The 22,263-nt window shown below is 36.4% G+C and overlaps 1 protein-coding gene and 1 long non-coding RNA gene across 6 annotated transcripts in view; one reads left to right on the forward strand and one right to left on the reverse strand.

Moving 5' to 3' along the window:
* LOC141502525 (uncharacterized) overlaps positions 1 to 10,462 on the reverse strand; it is a 45,812-nt gene extending 35,350 nt beyond the window's left edge. For 4 of the 5 annotated variants that reach the window (XR_012472580.1, XR_012472578.1, XR_012472576.1 and 1 more), the window contains exons 1-3: positions 10,418 to 10,462; positions 8,851 to 8,950; positions 582 to 798 (exon numbers count right to left, since the gene is read on the reverse strand). This is a non-coding gene — a long non-coding RNA (uncharacterized LOC141502525). The remainder of the gene's footprint in view (positions 1 to 581; positions 799 to 8,850; positions 8,951 to 10,417) is intronic. The other variant, XR_012472579.1, reaches the window with a different exon arrangement.
* On the forward strand, positions 492 to 21,914 carry LOC141502523 (serpin B6-like). The gene is given in 8 exon segments (XM_074207275.1): positions 492 to 786; positions 13,696 to 13,873; positions 14,469 to 14,606; positions 15,370 to 15,487; positions 17,241 to 17,383; positions 19,797 to 19,952; positions 21,377 to 21,734; positions 21,737 to 21,914. Coding segments are annotated over 8 exon segments (1,242 nt in total). The 5' UTR covers positions 492 to 745; the 3' UTR covers positions 21,847 to 21,914.
* The last annotated feature ends 349 nt before the right edge of the window (positions 21,915 to 22,263 follow it).

Here is a 22,263-nt window from a genome sequence, read left to right on the forward strand (position 1 = left end):
GACCCCAGGGTGGCTGGGCTGCTGACTCAGCCGCTGGTCTTATACACTGACCCACCCTGGCCTTGGCCACTTCTCTCCAGGACTGCAGGCCGGCGGTGCCCCAGGGAGCCCCCCGCAGCCGCACTCACCGTCCCCGGCCTCAGCGGACCCAGGTAGGCGGAGGCGGACTGGGCTTTGTGCAGGTCTGCCCGGAGCCCTTCCTCCAATGGCCGCACAGCGGGAGGGGAGGCGCTTAGGGGCGAATCCTGGCCTGAGATGGCGCCGGGCACGCACCCCACTCCCAGCTTGGGGAGCCCGGCTCCCCGAGGCTGTCATCCTGGCGCCAAAGTCGGTGGGCCGAGCGCGCCCGGGTCCAGGGGGCCGCTCGTGCCCCTCTGCCGGCCTCTTGTAGGCTATGGAAGTCCGAGCCTGGCACGGAAGCCTGGCAGAGCGAGGGGCGTCCGGGCGCCTGCTCGGGTGGCCCTGGGCCCGGGAAGGGTGGTCCTTTCCTCCATCCCCACCCCCGCCTCCCGCTGGGGCTCTTCGGGCATCCAGACCTGCAGCTTCGGAATTATGCAAAGGGTAGTTGGGGAGCGGCTCGCCTGTGGCATGTGATCCTCCCCGGAACCTGGGGCTCCACCGAGCTCTCTGGTCCTGCGAGAACCCCGAACCTGCGAGGCAGGAGCAGAGGTGTCCGACAGTCCTGCTTCCTTCTCGGGATCAGTTCCGGAGGGGAGGAAGAGGAAGGCGGTTTCAGAAGGACGACATGGGGGCAGAACTCAGTCGCCCCCAGCTGCCGGCCTCCAGGTGATACTTGCCCTAGAAATAGGATATTTACCTGTGGTTAGAGAGGGGGTGAATGGGCCGTAGACTCCCTAACTCTTCCACCTTCAAAACAAAACAAAACAAACAAAAAAACGCCCGTTGCTGCACTGGGGGAGAAGAGTAGATTTCATCTGGGAACATTCCTACAGTTTTAAAGTTGTAAGTAAACTCAAAGGTTTTCTAGAGGAGCCAAAGCGTAGTCTGGTCCAGGCTACACAGCAAGTGACAGAAACTGGACTAGATAGTATACAGGTCCAGGGCTCTGTATGATATCAGCTCCAGGGATCCCACACAAGTATTCAAACCCTAAGAAGAAGCTATAAATCCTGGAAGTGAATTGAAAAAAGAAAGAAAGAAGGAAACTGAGAAGAAGGCGTTGTAATGAGGGCTTGGGCTCTGGGATTAAATCATTCATTGTTCTTCCTTTTCATTGGAAAGATGTGGAAAGTTGGGGGGCCGGGTATCTGTTGGTTTTGTTAACTGGTCGTGTTATAAGGAGGGGTTCACTGGATAAGGGAGAAGCAAAGGTATATTTCTGGGAAAGACAGCGATGTAAAAACAAAAGGTATCAAAACTTTTAAAAATAAAATAAATTCTAGATAGGACATTTGCAGAGTTGGGGCCCTTCTAATGTTGGTTAGGAAGCAGGCCATTGACTAACCCTAAGCCTATTTGCCACCAAGGATTTGACAGAGCTTCCTAGGTCAATAACCTCAAGACATAACCAGAAGGGAGCAGCTGGATGGCACAGAGGATAGAACACCAGCCCTGTAGTCAGGAGGACTTGAGTTCAAATGTGGCCTCAGACACTTCATAATTGCCTAGCTTGTGACCTTAACCCTATTGCCATAAATAAAAAAAAAAAAAAAACTGAAAAAAAAAGGCATAGATTGGCAACAGCAGCCAGGTTCTGTCTCAAAACCAGTCTGGTGTTTGTAGTTAAAAATTTGAGACCCATGAAAAATCCCATTACATTTTTTTTTTTTTTTGGTTTTTGAAAGGCAAATGGGGTTAAGTGGCTTGCCCAAGGCCACACAGCTAGGTAATTATCAAGTATCTGAGACCAGATTTGAACCCAGGTACTCCTGACTCCAAGGCCAGTGCTTTATCCACTACGCCACCTAGCTGCCCATCATTACATTTTTACATCTGTGAAAAGCACTATGATTTTAGTAAAACCAATTCAGAAAAATGATAAAAATCTAGTTTCTTTAAGACTTAGAGGCACTATGAACTTTATATCTATCATCACTTTCATTTTATTCATGTTAGAATGAAGTGAGTGCTTCAGACTCATTTTGGAAAATCAAGTTACTTCAACAGTAATGATGGGGGGGTGATAAAATTTGAATGTTCAAATCAGGACATAGTGTTATAAGAAGAAATTGGTATAAATGTTTTACTACATTTTATTGCCCAACCTAGTAATGAACCCCATTGTTAAGATTACAAGATTAAAATTATTCCACAAGGTTTTGGGTGGAACCAGATTGAATAAATAGGTTAGATATGATATCATATCGTAATATTTGGATCAGGTTCCTGAATTTTATCTGCTTCTGGAATAAAACAACAGTGTCCCTGTCATTTATATGAATCATCACCAGCTAATTTATATGACTATTGCTAATCACTAGTTAATAATTCTTGAAAATGGACAGTATAATTCATAGGGACTGCTATCACTACTAGATAGTGATATTTTGTTAAGATATGGTCAATATATCATTTGAAGTGGCACACAGATGAATTCCTATCTAGTTCCATTTTTATTTCAAAGCAAACTAGTTTGACAAACTTTATGATTAGTATAAATCAAGGCAAAGACTCCCTTGAGGGAATTTAGATCTTTTTTTTTTACATGAAGGGGAAGACTCCTTGTGACAAGCCCACCATGTAGGGTGTATGTGGGAAGAGTTTATATATCTTTTGAACAAAGAAAGATAAGAAATTAAGGGGAAAGGTGGACTTAGAAAAGAATGAGTCACTGATACCCATCCCTAAGAGGAGGGGATTTAAATCATAAATTATGATTTATTTTTCATAAATCAGATGAGCAGGCTATATAATTCAAGGCTTGATAAGGAGATGTCTCCAAAAACAAATAATTTCAACAACATATAACCATAGTTAGGGGAATGTCTCAAGATAAGGGTGTGTGCCCTGTAGATCCATAAACTACCAAATGGCTCATGTTCTTTACAGCTGCTATGTGCTTAATTGACTTTAGAGTTACTGATTTTCTGCATGTTCAGCTAAGTTTAACTCTTGGGCACTGCAAAGGATTATTGGTATGTCAAGTGAAGATATTTAGTCTACATACAGTTATTCTGGTTGCCTGGATAATTGGGAGTGGGGGGAGGGGCTGTCAAACAACTCAAGGTATCCATTTTCACATTAATTTCTGGCCCATCCTTACAATATTCTGCTGCTTAAATATCAAGGTGTAGGACTACTTCATATTTCCTAAAGTGGTTGTAATAAAATTTAGGACTGGAATAAAGAAAAAAGGATCACTACTATGAAAAAATTGTGAGATGAAGCTGCCTTAAATCATATTAAGGCCAAATACTCCTCCAAAGTGTTATTTACATTTTGTTACCAACAACTTAACCTACTTAGTAAAACTGTACTAATTACTTGGTTTAAGAGTCCAGAATTGCTTTTCTGTGTTTATAGCATATAGTGAATGGTGAATATATTGTTTTATTTTAGGGACAAGGAGAAAACAGAAAGAATAAGAATTGGTTTAAATTTAATATATTTAAATTCCTACTCAAACTCGTTTTCCCTGTAAAAGTACATTCTTTTTTTTTTTTACATTTTTTTGCAAGGCAAATGGGGTTAAGTGGCTTGCCCAAGGCCACATGACTAGGTAATTATTAAGTGTCTGAGACCAGATTTGAACCCAGGTACTCCTGACTCCAGGGCCAGTGCTCTATACACTGCGCCACCTAGCCACCCTGTAAAAGTACATTCTTATTGATTAGTTAATAATCTTCATGACAATGAAGTTTTAATTTTAAAGATTTGTGCTCTATAATATTAACATATTTTAATTATTTTTAGATTAATGTTGTAACTACATCAGAAACTGAAGGCTGATTTGGTTATTTTACTTGATGAAATGAATTGATGAAATATTTGAAGTCCTTGGTTGGCTAACATTTGAGTTTTATAAGTGATCTAAATAAGCTCAAGACCTTACTTGTGCATTAAGTTCAGAATAAAAAAAGCTCTGAGCATTAGTATTAAAATCTCAAAGGATTGACGACCCCAGTCTTTGATTTTGCAATAATTGTGTGAAATGTGGATTTTTATTTTGCATTGTTCTTCTTAGGTTTAGAACTTCAACTTATACATGTCTATTAAGAATTTAAATATTATTTTGCAGTAGTGATCAATTACTTTGTGATCTTATTTTTAAGTCAGATGATATTCTGGTTCACCTTTCAGGACCAAATGCATTAAGTATCTTATCTTCCTCAGTGAATGACTATATTGAAACAGGGCACAGGAAATGATCATGTTGAATTTGAAGGTCACACCCTTTAATAAAAGAAAGACTTGTATGTAGAATGCCACCTAGGTGCATTGGGTACTGTCTTAGCCACTTTTTGGAGGGCCACTCCTGTGGCATACCTATTTGGAATATCTGGAACCACGTGCTAAATCACTCCCCAAACATCACTGTTGTCCAGCTCACTATGGAAATGCCTTTAAGCAAGGGCTTCTGGTGTGGAGCTCTCTCTCACTCTTCCCTCTCTTTTCTTCTTTGCAGGATGGCCACTTTCTAAGCTAGAACTAGGTACTCCCAGCATGGAGTAATATGACCTCAGTTCCATGTGACTGAACTCACTGGAGTCTAAGTCCAGTCTGCTCTTTTGACTGTTTCCCTTTTTCTCTTTCCCTCAGTCACTCTCACCTAGACTTTTTGTTGTTATTTAGCCTGTCCTTAAGCATTTTATTATCTCTCTAGGAAAAAAGTTTAATCTGTGAACTTTGTAGGCTTGTGAAATAAAAATCTAAGCTTTTTCACTTTCTAGAACTCTCATCATGATGGCACCACCAATTTCCCCTGTCATCAGTATTATATAATTAGATATTAATTGTAGGTTACAGTTGACCAAGTAATTGATGTTACTTGTATAATTTTTGCCTAGGAAGGCTTTCAGTAATTATTTGGCAACTGTAGGAGTTTTTTTTTTATTTTACTCTGTTGATAATTGCTTAAAATTGTAGCCTTCAAGAGCTGCAAGGTCCATTAGATATTTATTTTGTAGGTAAATGAGGATCACTTAAGTTGGGACTTGCTAAATAGCAAGTGATTGTCAGAAATGGATCTGGATCTAAGCTCCAGATTTTTGTACTTCAATGTTTTTCCTCACCTTTTACTTTACTTTTACTTTTAAGTAACTGAGAATCAATGATACATCACTAATTTATGGTTACAACTCTAGGACAGTCTCTTTATATAGAGATATTTTTGGCACTTTAGTGATTGCCTTTTTATTTAGGTTCTATAAGGGATTGTCCTTGTGAATTCTGAAAGGCCAAAGATAACACAGATTGACCTTGCTTCAAGATGTTGCTTCAAGATGTTGTCCTAGGGAGCTATGGTGTCAACAGGTCTTTTCTTCTATTGTCTGATGTGTAGTTATTTTTATTTTTATTTTCATATTATATTGTGTCCTCCCCAGTTGCTATTCAAATTAAACTGCTTGAGGGCATGGATTGCTTATTATTTGATCTTTGTGTTCCTGTAAATAGTGAAATGGATAATTTATTAAGCATATACTGCATTCTAGGCTCTCTCTTAAGTTCCAAGATACAAAGATGAAGTGAAAAACCATTGAATAAATTGTTGTTTGATCTTTATTTTTGAAGAAGACCATGATATGAGGGATGTGATACTATGGCATGCAGGTGAATTGGATTTAAGAGAAGGCCTGTGCAAAGTTACCAGATTCACTTTTTCCTCTGGTTTAGTGGCAGATATGAATCAGGACAACTGGACACAGAAATATAAATATATGTCAATGAATAAATGAATGACAGTACAAAAGCTGTATTCTATAATGTTTCCAACTTCTATGAGCCTGGTTGCTAGCCTGGGACAGACATAAATCACAAAGAAAGATACACTCTTAATTGCTACTTAGCTAAATCAGAACTCAGTGTTTTTCTTATTGTGGTAACATTGTTATGCTGAATTCTTGTATACACATCTCTGTCCTTTGGAGGTTATTGTTATGAGGGACAAATACCACACAAAGTCCTCTTATGTCTCTGCTGTCAGAGGTTTTTGAATGGGCCAATGGTCTGACTCCATGTCTGCAATCTGGTTACAATTCATTCTAGAATCTTTAGGGTTATCTGAGGAAAGGATAGGGTTGGGGCTCCCATTGATTAAAATAGTGCAAGGCCAGCTCATAGAAGTCATAATGCGCTGCTCATTATCATATTTCTCATAGTAATTAGAGCTTCAAAATAAGAGTCAGAAAATGTTTCTTTCAAGTGAGGCCTTTTGTGATTTTCACTGAGGCTAGGGATAAATCAGCTGTCTTGTTGGAAGAAGTGAATTTGGTGCCAGTAGATTAAAGGGAACCTTGGACAGTCAAGATAGTATTCATTGGTATTATTTAGGTTTTCCCATATTCTGAGGGAAATAATTAGCAAGCATTTTCCCCAAAATGTTATTTTATTTTGTCTTTTCTAATTACATGCAAAGATAGTTTTCAACATTCATGTTTTTATAAGTTTTTGAGTTCCACATTTTTCTACCTCCCTTCCTTCCCTCCCTATCCCATGACGAGTACTCTGATTTTGATTATACATGTCCAGTTATATTTAACATATTTCTACATTAGTCATGTTATAAAAGAAGAATCAAGACTAAATAAAAAAACACAAAACAAGTTTTAAGAAGTGAAAATATATGCTTTGATCCATTCAGACTCCATAGTTTTTTCTTCTGGATGTTGATTGTATTTTTACATTGTAAATCTTATAGAATTGTTCTTGATCACTGAACTAACAAATGCATTTTACTTTAGCTTTTTAAAAATCAAATGAGATTTCCTAGTTTATTCATTTTTACCTACTAGTTTTTCTATTGTTGGTGTGAGTGAAGATGTTAGTAAACATTCACATTCTGTGGTACCCAAACCTACTCACATATTCCTTTCAATTTCCTGTTTTCTTTTTTTAAATAAGAATTTGGGTTCTATACCTTGTTAGTGATTTCTTTTTAAAATCATAATCCTTGTTACTGATATGACTACTGACAAATCTTGTCTCTTGTTTGCATGCCTTAGCCAGCAAGTCCAGGTCCTAGCTGTCTAATTGGTAATTATTTCCACTAATTTAGAATCTAATAGAATATGAATTGGGGTTCCAAAGCCCTAACTTCCATCCTATGCCCGGGTACCAGGGCCCATAAGTCTAGATAACAACTACCTAACTAGCATCCTGACATGGGATCCAGGTACCATCATTATATCTCACAGGAGTCTCAGTCCATCTATATAAATTGTACAGTTCAGAATATGTGTACCTTGCTTCTGGAAAGAGATCCACAGACATTTGCCACAGACGCCTCAGGAAAATATTCTATATAGACTTGTATAAACAATAGTCACCCTGAACTGACTCAGTCATTTGCCAGTATTGTTTCTCTTCTCTGGATCAGAATCCTGTGCCATAATGCATCTCTGACCAGGAATTGAGCATCTAGACCAGACTCAGGGGGACTGGAATCCAAGGCCAGTTCTCAAACTGCTATGAACCATCACAAATTCCAAAGTTAGCCCCACTAAAAGATAGGGCAATGACTTCTTTCAGCTGGATTTTCCTCCCACCATTTCAAATATCCCATTCTCTAAATGAGAGATAGGATATACAGACTCATGTAGGGTATAATCATGCCACCCATTAATCTCGACCTCCTTTTCTCTTAATGGAGTACATCTTCACCCTGCCTCTCCTTCTCCTGCTGATATTAGAGTACACACCTAACCTATCTGACTATTAAATCCAGTTGACCTAAAACTTCTTTATCTGGTTTGCTTAAAGTAACTTATTATAAAGGATAAATTATTATAAACTTATTATTATTATCAAGACATCAAAGGAAAATTCCTTTATAGATATAATTTTTGAATGTCAATCTCCAGGCAGAGGTCATGTTGGTAGTCAAATGTCGAGAAATTATCCAAGTGTCACATTTGGGGAAATCAAGTAAGAAAAGGTCAAACTTCAGGCTACACTAAAAAAGTCACCCCTTTCAACTTTATACTCCTGTCACCTGAAATGGTCTGTCCATTAACCTACTTGACTTCAGGAACACATTGATCTAGTAACACTTCCCTTTTTGTTGTCCTTCTTGATATCAGATATAAAAGAGAAAATTGATTAAAAGTCCCATGATCTAACAGTAATTTTACCTAATTAGGACTTCAAGTGAGTCCAATTCATAAATTCCAATTATAGTATAAATGGCATCCCAATTAATGAATCCCCTATCTAAAACTCTGAATGTCCTTCCTGGGTCCTTGCTAAACCAGGAATTCTAACATTGGCTGGCCCTATATACTTCATCTCCTACTGCTTGCTCTAGGCCTCTGATTTCCAGACTCGCTTCCCTTTGTCTAAAATTATATCTGTTCTATTCCTATATAAAAATGGTATTGTCAGATTTTCCTTGGCTAGAGACATGTGTTATTAATTAAATATAACAAAACAAAACAGCAGTAAGAATATCAAATGAATTACTAGATTGCACAAAACTGTCCTTCCATTAATACACTAGTAATGAACCCACAGATCTACACCAAGTTTAATATATAATTTAAAATTTCATAGATCCCAGAAGGGATCATTATTTTTGATTTATCTTTTCCCTTATTACCCCTTTAAAGAAATAACATGTTAATTCCAGGCTTTAATATTATAACAGGTAGCTAAATAATTGTAAATATAATTTCTCAGCAGTTACAAAAGAATATCACATAACTGATAAACACATCTTATTCATGTATAAGTTACCTTACAATGGGACAATACAATTGCTGTTTGCTCAATCATCCTTCAGAGCCCCCCATCAGTTGTCTGCAGCTAACATAAGAGAAGTCCACATTCTTGACTCCTTTAAAGTTAAACATACAATTATTAATTTACATTAAACATAAGATTCTTATGCTAATATCTTATTCTTTTAGAACAAGAGCAAACCAAATATCCCAATATCTCTTTCATTTTTGTCTTTCAAGCTAGATTCTCCAAGAATCCAATCTCATAAATATGATACCTTTAAAACCCATAGAACATAGTCACTAATGACTCAGGAAGGCATTCCCCTTCCTGAAGAAATTACATATCCTTCTTTTTCAGCATGAAATTAACACAATTTTGTGACTTTATCCAGTACTTTCTCAGCAACTCAGAAGTAGAAATTCAGTTACTGGGTGGTTAAGGTTATCTAAGATAAAGACTCAAGAAGCTGGTGATGAAAAACTGTTCAAAGGAACAGGTAGCTTAATTCCCTAGGGAATCATTGTCATTGTCATATTAGGGGATTATATAGAGAGACATAAGTGAAATCAGGGTGAAGGAGATAGATTGGGATAACAGTGAACGGTCAAATGATTGTAGGACAAAGAATGAGGTCAAATAGACTTCGTCTAAATGAAGGGGACTGGAGGACAGAGAGTGATGAAGGATAGGAAATTGTAACCAGAAAGCAGAATTTCAGAATTCCAGATTTTATTTGAAGTGATGTTATATAGCTAAGAAATAGTGTAGAGATGAAGGTTGTAGGAGTACAAAAGGTTGAGGTATTGTAATATCAGTGTCACCAGGGCCAGTATGAATATGTAGGAAAGTCTTTGATAAAATGACAAGAAAACTGAGCCCAAGTGCTAAAGTTATCTAGCAGGTACTGGAAGAATAATCTGGTGGTCTTTAGATGACAGTGGTGGTGGGGGGGGGAAGAGAAGTCCAAGTGGATTATACAAACTTCAAGGAAGAAAAGTTAACAATGATTACTGTTTTGGAACAGCTCAAAAGCAGCAGCAGACCAAGTTCTAATCCTCTCTGGAAACTCAGGTTATAATTAATGCAAGAAGGTGTGAAAAAAGGGTCATAGACCTACTGATTTAGATGGATCAGAAGTCAACTAGTGTAATCTGATTTTGCAAATGAACAAAAAGTGCCTAGAAAAGTTACATATTTTGATCATAGCAAGTGACAAAGCTGGGATTTGAACTTAAGTCTTCTGACTCCAAAGTCAATGTCTTTCTCACTGAACAGAGATGTAGGGAAATGTGTATAGAGTAGAAACAGAGTTCCAAAAAGTATAATGAGTAGATCAAGAAAAGAGTGGATAGAAGAATAGACCTAGGTAGTTGTAAAGTGGAAAGAAGGAGAATAGGCCTAAGGAGCTGTAGGGTTGGTGTAAATAGGGATAGGGGCATAAGGAAAAAACAGTTGGGGTAAGTAATTTCAGTTTATAGTATAACACTGTGTAAAGGTGTTTTGGGGGGGTGGAGTGGGCAGGGAGGAATTAGGTAGGATTATGTTAGCAGCAATAGGGGAAAGTGATTAAATTACTTACCTGCTCAATCATGGCTTGAGGGGGAACATGAAGAATTAACTGGACCAAAAAATTCTAAGTGGATTGTTGTGAGACAGAATGTTGGCATTGTAGTTAACTGTTTTCAGGCTATCTTCAGGTAACTGTGGAGGCTCCAGTGAGGAAGGGAAAGGATGGAGGTGGATTTGGAGCCCATTGCTGGTGTTGGTGCTACTGGTTGGAAAGAAGACCAGAAAAATCTGGCTGGTGATACTTCTAGGTAGTTTGGTTTTTGTTTTGTTTTGTTTAGTAGTTTTAGGTTTTTGCAAGGCAGTGGGGTTAAGTGGCTTGCCCAAGGTCACACAGCTAGGTAATCATTAAGTGTCTGAGGCTGGATTTGAACTCAGGTACTCCTGACTCCAGGGCCAGTGTTCTGCACCACCTAACTGCCTCTGCTTCTAAGTAGTTTTAAGCCTTCTACATGGGATTAGATAGAAGGGGTAGTGAATCTCAGAATCTGAGTTCAACATTTATACAAAGAGAATCTCTACTATAATGTATACAACACAGTATTCACTCAGCCTGTCCATGAATATATTTCAGAAGGGAGAACCTCCTCTCTCAAGGAAAGTCCCATCTCTGGACAACTCTTAATTGTTAGGAAATTTTTCCTGATGTCAAACCTAAATTGACATTTTTGTAATTTCTACTGTTAATCCTGGTTCTACCCTCTGGGACCAAATAGAACCCAATCTAATCCTGTTTACTGTGGAAAACCCCTTCAAATGCTTGAAGAAAGTTCTTCTGAGACCTTCCGAGTTTTCTCTTCAACAGGTTAAATGCCCCATTACTACAATCTCTCCAAGTATGTTGATTGCCCCACTTGGACTATTTTCTAGCTTATCAGTATCATTTTTAAAGCATGGTGGTAGAATTAAAACCAGTACTCCAGATGAAATCTAACAAAGGCTGATTTATAGATAGTCTTAACTAGAGGAGGGACTATATCAAATCCTGATTCCTGGAAGCTGTCCCTCCCACTTAATACATGCAAGATCACATGAGCTTTTTGGGTTCTTACATCATCATACTGCTGACTCATTAAGCTTGCAGTCCATTCAAACCTTTAGGTCTTTTTAACAATTGCTGTTTAACCATGCCTATCCCATCTTACATTTGTGAAATTAATTTTTATACCTAAAAGTACAACATTAGCTTTATCCTTATTGAATTTCTTAACTACCAATTCAACCTAATGCTTTAGTACCTGCCAAACTCCTTTTGGAATTTGTTGTTTGCTCTGTTAGCTGAGAGGGATAGCTGTTAGAATGGTCAATGGTTCCTTGAAAAAAATCTGAGGGATTTTTTGATAGAAAGTTCAGAATGAGTCTCCAATGTGACCAAGAAAAGAGAAATTACTACAAGCCCAGGCTGCGTTAGGAGAAGTCTGGTGTCCAACACGAGGGCAGTTACTATTCGTAGATTTATAGGCAGCTATACTTGGGTGAGCATCTTATCCAGTCCCCTCATTTTACAGATGAGAAAGTAGAAGCACAGAGAGATTAAATTACTTGTTCAAGGTAACATAGAAAGTTAAGTATGGAGCTAGGATTTGAAGATACTTCTTGTGACTGAATCTACCAGTAGTATGCTGTTGCATTCATGCTCTGATCAGACTAGAGTGCTGTCATTGGTTTTGTGTTCCACATCTGTATGTCCAGTAGAGGGTGATGTGGACTAAGAAGGAACTAAGAAGGTACTCTTCCAGAAATAGTTGAATGAACTGGGGATGTTTAGCTTGGTCTGGAAGACTGATTACATTTAATCAAGTTTTCAGAGGACAGAACTGAGAACAAAGGGAAATTTTTTAAAGCAAAGTTCCAGAGAAGTAGATTTAGGCTTAATGTAATAAATCCTTGCTAACAACTGGAACAATTTAAAATTGAAAACCATTGCCCTGAGAAATATTGCATTCCCTTTGAGAGATGATTACTTTTTAGATAGGGGTTTTACTGGACATCTTTTGAAGTCTCTTCCAGCATTTATCTTCGATGATTCTTTGATTGGGAATTGTGGTATGATTGATTTTATTCCAGTAATTACACTGATTCTGAAGAGGGCCAAGATTCTCCTCCTAGTTTTAGCTTCCTTCCTATTTGTTATCTATACTTAATGCACACATGCCCAACATTCAGTACAACAGTACCGAGAGCAAGTGGCTTATTTGCTAGGATCAGAATTCATTGTTGACTAATGAGACTCCTAAGAGAAATTCTGGACCCTAGCTTTTGACTATCCTGGTTTCTACCTTATGTGGTTCATGCCTGTTTTTACTTTTATGACTTTCTAAACTTGCCTTTTTACTGCCAGATCAGTAGAACATACTAAATTATTTCTATTCTGTTTTTCCATTTGTTACTCTTTTGTTAGTCTCCAATTGTTTGTTGACCCAAGCTAAAATATCTGCTCAGTTGCCACAGTACTCTTGGTCCTTAGTCCTCTTAGATAAACAATCACATTGCCTCCCTTGCCACATAAGAAATAGCCCTTGCTTTTCAAGAAGAGAGCTTAGATTAAGCAGAACACACACAAGTAATGACTAAACCAAGGATTCTGGAATAAGTGCCAGATGAATTCATGTAGAGATCATTATTGACTAAGGGGATTCAGGAAGCTTTGCGGTGGTGAAGGCATTGGAAATGAACCATGAAGAAGGGTAGGATATATGTAGGTAGCATGAAGGGTATTCATGGTAGCAGGTCCAAATATCAGGAGCCCGGGCATTTAAACAGGGAAGCAGATAGCTTCTTTAGACCAGAAAGACATGTTATTGTCATATTTCCATTTGGGGAGCAAGAAATTGATAGAAAATCTGTGGTAAACTTCAAAGCAGTTTCTAGATATGAATTATAATGATAATTATCAGAAAAACTAAGTTTTTCTGCTTTTTTCCAGTGCTGTAATATTTATTTATTTGTTTGTTCTTTTAGGAAGGCAGATACATGGTGCAGTAGATAGAATGCTGAAGTGAGGAAGACTTGAGTTCAAATGCAGACTTAGACTCCAATTAGCTGTGTAACTCTGGGAAAGTCAGTTTACCTCAGTTTACTTATCTGTAAAATGAAGATAATAATAGTACTTACCTTGCAGGGTTGTTTTGAGAATCAAATGAGTTAGCATGAGAAGTGCTTTATAAATATTAAAGTACAATATAAATGTACTTTAATATTGTTATTGAAGAGGTATCATCAGAGATGATCTAGATTCAAAATGGAATACTTTATATTCATGAAATACATCTCTTTGCTTTCTTATTCCAGGCGTGCAATGATGAATGCACTCTCTGCAGCAAACAACACCTTTGCCTTGAACCTTTTTAAAAATATTTGTGAAGAAGATAGTTCACGGAATGTGTTTTATTCTCCGATGAGCCTCTCCTGTGCCCTGGCCATGATCTTAGATGGAGCTAAGGGAAATACTGCTGCACAAATACAACAGGTAATTTGACCTAAGAGAAAACAAACAAAACAAAATAAAAAACAACAATAATAAACCCTAAGAAACTTTCTATATCTCCCCAAAGTCATTCCTCAAAGAAGCTGACCAGAAAGAGAGTTCTATCAATGGTAGAGCAATAGAGAGAGAGAGAGAAATAGAGTAGAATGGGTTGGTGGTATGAACAGTAGATGTTCTGAGTAGAAATGCCCTTGAGGTTACTAATGCAGTATAATCTTACATTCTTACCTTGCCATAAGTAATACAAGAAGGCTAATTTAGATGGGTAGGGCTGGAAGAGTGTGAGGGGTAGGGGTGGGGAGTTGGGAAATGCAGTGAGGTATAATAAGTCTGAAAGGACAGGTTGTAACCAGCTTGTGAAGGGTTTTAAATACCAAACCAAGAAGATTTGTATTTGTTTCTAAAGGCTATTGATAGGGGGGGTCGTTGGAGATTATAGAATAGATGAGAGATGGCCTCAAATTTTGTTTTTAAATGCCCTTACCCTCTGTAGAACTTTCAATTGGTTTTCCTTTGAGGATTTTGTTTTTGAAGAGAGGAAGATAGTACTGAAGTTACACTTTTTTCTTCTCAACAGGTTCTTTCTTTAAGTAAAGATGCAGATGTCCACCAAAGTTTCCAGTCTTTTCTGACAGAAGCTAATAGATCTGGCAATCCATGCCTACTAAGAATTGCCAACCGACTCTTTGGAGAAAAGACTTATGATTTTATTGCAGTAAGTCTTATCTATTATTTCTCCATGTATCAACTTAAGCAGATCAATGAAATTTTCAATTTAAAAAGAGATGAAGAACTTGTGTGGCAGAAGTATCTCATCTGTTACCTTGTTATGAAAATTATGAACTATTTGAAAAAGTTGGTCACCCCCAGAACATATTATTTTCCCTAATTTTTAAAAGTTAATGGAATGGTTCAATGACATAACACTACCAGAGTTTAAATCTCACCTCTGCTGTTTGATATCCAGACAAGTCTTTTCACTGGGTCTGAGTTTTCTCCTCCATAAAAATGGAAGGATTGAACTAAATGTCTTCTAAAATCTTCTAGTTCTAAAAGCTATGATCCTATATAAAATGGATTATATAAAATTATATTATAATGGATTATATAAAATGGATAAATTGGATTGATCAATACATTCTGAGCATTGACTTTCAAATAACAATCAATTAATTTATTAGAGGAAGTTACTATATCATTAGTTTTCCCCATCTGTTTTCTGACCATAATTATTGTTTTTTAAGGGACCTTTTTGGACTAATAAAACTTAAAGGTATCTAACAAGTCCTTATGTTTATAAATTACTAGGTTTAAGACAAGTTCATCCAAGTCATACTCAAAGATTTGAGGTCATTATAGGATGATTTGTAACATGTTTATAACTATGAAGAAAGGATCCAAAATTTCTTGGGAGTGCATTGATGAAATTTAGTTTCGCTTTTGTGACACTTGGTTAGATTGTTTATCCTGTTTTTTAGTCTTTCAAAGAATCCTGCCAGAAATTTTACCATTCAAATATGGGAGAACTGGACTTTGCTAATGCTCCAGAGGAAGCAAGAAAGCATATAAATAAGTGGGTTGAAGAAAAGACAGAAGGTAAGAAATCATACAATTTCTTTTTTAGCTAATTAAGAGATAGTGGCTAATGGCTTTGATAACACTTTTACAATGTATTAAAAAAAAGGATTGAGGATGCAAAAATCTTATTAATTATTCTCAGATTTTCTTTGTCTTTCCTCTGATTTTCAGTGTCCATAGTATCAATAATGCTTCTGAATGGAATAATTGGCCTGTAGAGTGAATCATTTCTTATTACAATTTATTCCTCCTTTTGTTGAATGACTCAAATGAACATTCCCACCATAGGAGTCTGAGGCTTCTCATTTTGTGATGCTTCCTATAGTTTCCCATCAACCCCAACAATGAGCAACAATGAGTATTCCTCCAATTATTCACTTATTCAGTGTCATCAAATGAACTACTAAAGAATTATTTTATGGAACTAGGAAAAAACAACAAAATTCATGTGGATGAATAAAAGGTCAAGACTATTAAGGGAATAAATGAAAAAAATATGAAGGAAAGAGGACAAGCGGTACTCAATTTCAAACTACATTATAAAGCAATGATCATAAAAGCAATCTGGTACTGAGTACGAAATAGGGGAATGAATCTATCTATGTAATAGACTAAATATACAAAAGATAGTATTAAGTGACCATAGAAATTTTCTTTGATGGACAATTTTTGTCTTTCAATCTCAAAGGAGACCATGACATCAGAGAGGTGATGCCATGATAAACACACAAATTGAATTTGAGTGAGAGGGTGCTATGCTAAGTCACCAGTCTTGCTTCCTCCTCCAGAATCATCTAGGTACAGTGATCACATATGAATCATGAAGACTGCAGATGGCCCTAAATGCTAAGCAATCAAGATTAAGTAACTTTCCCAGGATCACATAGCTAGTAAGTGTCTGAAGTCAGATTTAAACTTCTGTCCTCTTGACTCTAAGATCAGTATTCTATCCACTGTACCACCTAGCTTCCCATTTGATAAATAAAGGCAATATTGTAATAGAGATCAACTGTGAAAGACTTAGGTACTCTGATATAAACAGTGATTCAAGAAAATTCCAAAGGACTCATGATAAAAAAATGGTATCTACCTCCAGAGGAAGAACTTGGCAACTTTGAATAGGAATTGGAGCATCCTTTTAAAAATTTGATCTTTTTTCTTTTCTTTGTCTTTGTTTTCTTTTGCTACATGGTTAATATGGAGTTAAATTTTGTATACCCTCATACATATATACTAAATATTTTCAAGAGGGGTTAGGTAGAAGAGGAGAAAGGGAGAGAATTTAGAACTTAAAATTTAAAAAAAATGAACAGAAATTTTATTTGCATGTAATTGAAATATTTGGGGAAATAAATAAAAATATTTGAAGGAAAAAACTGTAGTAAAAATAATTAAATATCATATCAAATAACATATTGAAAAACCCCATTGTAAAGAGAATATGTTCTTAAAGCTATTCAGTGAAAGAAGGAATGCTCTGTACTTGGAAATGATTCTTTCTTGATAACATTTAATGGATGGATTTTTGCAGATTCTATCACTGTTATGTGAAGGTAAGTGATAATATTTGATTTATTTCTAAAGATTAAAACCCTATTTAGCATATTTCCTGACAGATCATGTAACCAATGTTATGATAATGATGAAGAGAAGGAGGCTAACTAGAATTATTAAGGGTTTGTAAAATGTTTTATTTTTGTTATCTCATTTGTTTTTAGATATGATTATGACTACTTCAACATTAAATTTAATCTCTAATGTTCTTTTACAGGTAAGATTGCAGAACTGCTAACTAATGATTCCATTAATCCAATGACCACTCTGGTACTTGTGAATGCCATCTATTTCAAAGGAAATTGGGAAAAACAGTTTGACAAATGCAAAACAACTGAAAAGATGTTCAAAATCAGCAAGGTAAGCAATTTTGAAATGTCCTGGGATCTCATAGGCAACTGGAACAATGGAAAAGAATCAGCATCTTCACTTTGTTTCTTAATATACAATTGACAGTATACCACTAAACTCTACCTTTTCTTTATTTAACTATTCTTCCTCCCTTTGATCTTGTCTTTCTTTCCTAAAAGGGCTCTTCCTCAATATTTTCTCTCTATATGCTGATATAATAAAAAATTCATTCCTACAGTTCAGGTTTCCTTTATTTTAGCTGTTAGCTCAGCCAGTTTTCTCACCTCAAGACCTTAGAAATTGTCTTATAAAATAGCATCTGCAAGACAGCTTCCTCACTGTTTTATTTGCTAAGGTAAATCATGATAGAAAAGACGATGCCCTTAGACTTGTGTTTTTCAGTTTAACAAAAAAGTTTTGGCCTGGACACCGAGGACATATGTGGGAAATTATTTATAAGCAAGACAAACCCAAGATCAGTGCAAAGATTCTCTTTGGAGAGAGTCATTTTTCTCACTGAGGATATCTCTGTCTGATCTCTAATTGATCAGGTTATTCATTCTTCAGAAGCCTTTTGCTAGCTTCTTAAAAAGATGACATATTTCCCTTCAATCTTTAAGACTAAGCTTAATATAATGTATCATTGACCTAAGAAGTCTACTTTCTTTTCTTACAGACTCTGAACTTAATTCTTTTCTTAACTATTCTTCCTCTCTCCATCTTCTTTATCCCTTAGTAGGGTTGTTCTCAATCTTTTCTATATATAGCCTGATATAATAAAAAATTACATCATTCAACTCAGAGACTTCAATAACTTTTAACTTTTCCATTTCATAGGATAGACCATAAGTACTAAAAGACTTGGAGGAGAGAGAGCAATGTGAATTAATATTATTAGATAATAAAAATGAAACAAAGAATAGACTTTGTAAGATATTATAATATGCATATATGTTTATATATATATATATATTTGTCTATATACATATATACTCATAAAGAGAAGTCATTATTCATCTGAATGCTTTGCTGTTAACTGTCAAGCACTTAGTAAATATTTTATGTTTTAGGGAATAAACAAAGTTCTATAAACAAAGAAAATCTTTTCTATCCATGTACTCTTATGTCAGAAGCTTTATTATTAATGGAAAAATAGTATAGGAGCTAATGAGTTTTAGAATATCATTTAAAGATGAGATATGATTAGATTATCATTAAATACTAATTAAAAATGTGGAAATAGCCCAGTGAGTAATGTATCTGTCTTCTATGAGTTCTTACCTTACCAGGTAGGTACATTGAACACAGAGTGAGCCCTTTTTCCAAAAGGAGTTGATCATTAGAATCAGTGAGCCAAAGTCTAGCCTTACTAGGCACCTTACCAGTCAGGTACACTGCACACACGTACACAGAGTAACTCATAGAAAACAGACATATTAATTTCAGAGGGACTTACACAAAATATATATCAAATTGCTTACTGACATAGGAAGAAGGGAAGGGAGGGAGAGAGAAAGAACATTTGAACTCAAAATTTTATTTTAATAAAGTTTGTTAAAAATCATCTTTACACATAATTGGAAAAAATAAAATGCTATTTAAAAGAAAAAAATGTTCCACAATCCACTCTCCCCTGCAAAAGCACTCACCTCCCCCACTATTTGGAAAAAGTGTAAAAAAATTTACAGTTATATATCAGAGTTTGGGGACAGAGAAAGGTAAGGAACTAGTCTCTTCTTTCTACTTTATCTTATACCTATCACTTTAAAAAGATGTACATACTAGGTAAGTTTTGTGCATAGGAATTGTGTGTTTTGATTAGGATAAAAGGTTTGTGAGATTTGTTTTGTTTTAAGGATTACACAACCTGTTGACACATGAAATTGCTTTAATTGGAGATAAAGTTTTTCATTACAATTTCAGATAAGGCTTAAATGACAAATGCAATTTGAAACTCATTCAGACTGTAGGGTAATTATTGATTGTGGAATTAGCTGAATTTTGAGCCTTCCTTTTTCTTATAGGAAGAAGGAAATGAAGAAGTCAGGAGAGCTCTAAGTGTCTTAATTAAGACAAGTCCTGAAGAAAAAAAAGGAAACTTAGGGACTCTTGGAAATACTGATTTAGTACTGAGATATTTTTATTCATATATGCCTGCCAATAACAGTTCTATGTCACACGAAGGGAGAAAAGATGTATTTTTCTATAGTTAAATGTAGCACATTTCCTTATGAAGAAATAAGCCTCAGGGGATTAAAGTATCACTTTGTAAATATTTGATTTATAACCTCAGAGGGCTTACAGTCTAAAGATCTGAGTAAAGGGCACACAAACACCTCTTTTTTTGAGAAAAGTTGTATTGATGCATTTACACCATTTAGTTGCCATCTATTCAGTTTCTTTTTTATCTATCTCCTTTTAGGAGAAACAGAAACCAGTACAAATGATGTTTATGAAGTCTACATTTAGCATGACCTATATAGGAGAAGTGTTTACCAAGATTCTTGTTCTGCCTTATGTTGGAAAACAAATGGACATGATCATTTTGCTTCCAGATGAACACATTGATCTAAATATGGTGAGAGAAAGTATTATATGCTACCTACATTTGGAAAATTAAAAAAAAATTGATTCAGAACTATAGGCACTGAATTTTGATTATAATAATCAAGTCCTTTAAAATGAATCTTCTTGTCTAGATCAATAACTGGATGTTATACTGATTTCAATGTATGTGTTATGTAACTTGGAGATGGAGTATGGGAGGGGCAATGGAGGAGGATAGAAACCCTTGGTATTCAAGGGATCACTTTACAAGGAATGGGGATTGACAGTGGAAGGTTTTAACTATGACCTACCTGAGGCTCGAAGTATCCAGTGGTTATCTATTAACATTTCAGGGTCTTGAATTTCTAGAGGGGAAGGGAAGTTGGTTTCCAGATTCTGCTGCTGCTGCTGAGCAGCCAGAACAGGATGGGAAATGAAAAACAGAGAGATGTGATTGGGAATCATTATGATTTATATCTGAGGGAGGAAATAAATAAGTCAGCAGCAAGCCCAGAGAGAGAGTTGCCTTTGATTGCTTCATTGGAGGAATATTCCTCTGTTAGAATCTCAGAGAATCCAAACACCATTCTCAATCTGGTCAAGATGGACTCTCAAGACTATGATACATCCTAGTTTTGTAATACATAGTATAAGGAAAAGCTCAGATTTGAGTCATGGGCAATCTTGCCCATTGAAAAGTCAGTATTTTGCTTACCCGGGATATCATGAAACTTCTTTGAGCCAGTATCCCCTTCTGTAATGCCTAAAGTAATTCAAAGGCCTGTTGTGAGGAATGAACAAAGTGTAAGAGAAGTTTAAGATTTGAAGGGAGTAATGAAAGGGGGCAAAAATTGAGCTTAAGAGAGATGGTGTGGATTCTTCTAAGGGAGACAGTTGAGGATAGGAAAGGCAGGGAAAAGGAATTTGGAGTAGAGGTCTAAGACTTTGGAATTCTGGCTCAGCCTCTTATCACTTATGGGATCTGAAGCAACTTCAATTTTCTCATCTGTAAAATGGAAAATTATGCTGAATGTCTCTAAGGACCCTTTCAGATCTAAATCTAAGGTCCTCTGAAGGAAATACACAAAAAAGAGTTTTCAGGCTCTAGTTGGATAGTTTTGTGTGGTGTGTGTGTGTGTGTGTGTGTATGTGTATGTGTGGTGTGTGTGTGTATGTGTGTGTGTGTGTGTGTGGTGTGTATGTATGTATGAGGAGAGAGAGAGAGAGAGAGAGAGAGAGAGAGAGAGAATCTTTATATTTGACTTAGTTATATTTGACATTTTCCTAATTTCTCAAGTAAAACAAACTTCTTGGAGGAGGAAAATCTTTTCCCCACTTTGGATCCTCCACACCTAACACAGTAACCTTGCATATAGTAGGTGATAAGGGAATATTTTTCTAATTAATTAATTAATTCTTTGGGGCCCTACAATATTAAATTCTTTTTATTTCTAGTTGGAAAAAGGACTTACTCATAAGAATTTAGAAGATTGGATAAATCCTGAGATGATGGATGAAAATGAGATTGAAGTTTTCCTTCCCAGATTTAAATTGGAGGAGAATTTAGACATGGAATTCATTCTTCGAAAATTGGGGATGTCAGATGCCTTTGATGGAGGCATGGCTGACTTTTCTGGGATGTCAGCCAGGAATGACCTGTTTTTATCCAAGGTTGTACACAAGGCATACGTGGAAGTTAATGAAGAAGGCACGGAAGCAGCTTGTGCTACTGCAGCAGTTATGATGACTCGATGTGCAAGAATTACTCCACGAGTCATGATTGACCATCCTTTCCTTTTTCTTATCCGAGAAAACAGCTCAAAAAATATATTGTTTTGGGGAAGAGTGACCTGTCCATAAAGAGGTCATTTACTCATGATGTATTCTTTACCCTCATGCTATTTACTTTTTTACCTAGATTTTGATGTGCCTAAATCCAAAGCATCCTTATTAATGTGGTGATAATTCCAAAATAAAATTCTTGATGGGGAAATTCTCTATCTGGAATTGCCTGTATGTATTTTTATCTGTAACCATATTACCTGTGTGGCAAAATCAAGAGTCCACATTTTCCCAGACCTCTCTGTGTCCAGAATCCATCAGTTCATCTGCATATTCCCTCTCAATATCAGATCTCACTTCAAAGGCTGCCCTGAATGGCCTACATAAGCTGATTTCTTAATGTAAAAGTAGCAAAGGGAAATAAAAACCTTGGTGTTAATTCAATAATTAGTTAATATATAATTATTTCACTCATACTAAACTCCAGTAATTTCCTATTGCCTCTAGGATTAAATATAAACTCCTCTGTTGAGCTTTAAAAACCTTTAGTAACCTGGACC

Source organism: Macrotis lagotis, chromosome X (genome assembly GCF_037893015.1).
Source record: "Macrotis lagotis isolate mMagLag1 chromosome X, bilby.v1.9.chrom.fasta, whole genome shotgun sequence".
Taxonomy (NCBI): Eukaryota; Metazoa; Chordata; class Mammalia; order Peramelemorphia; family Peramelidae; genus Macrotis; species Macrotis lagotis.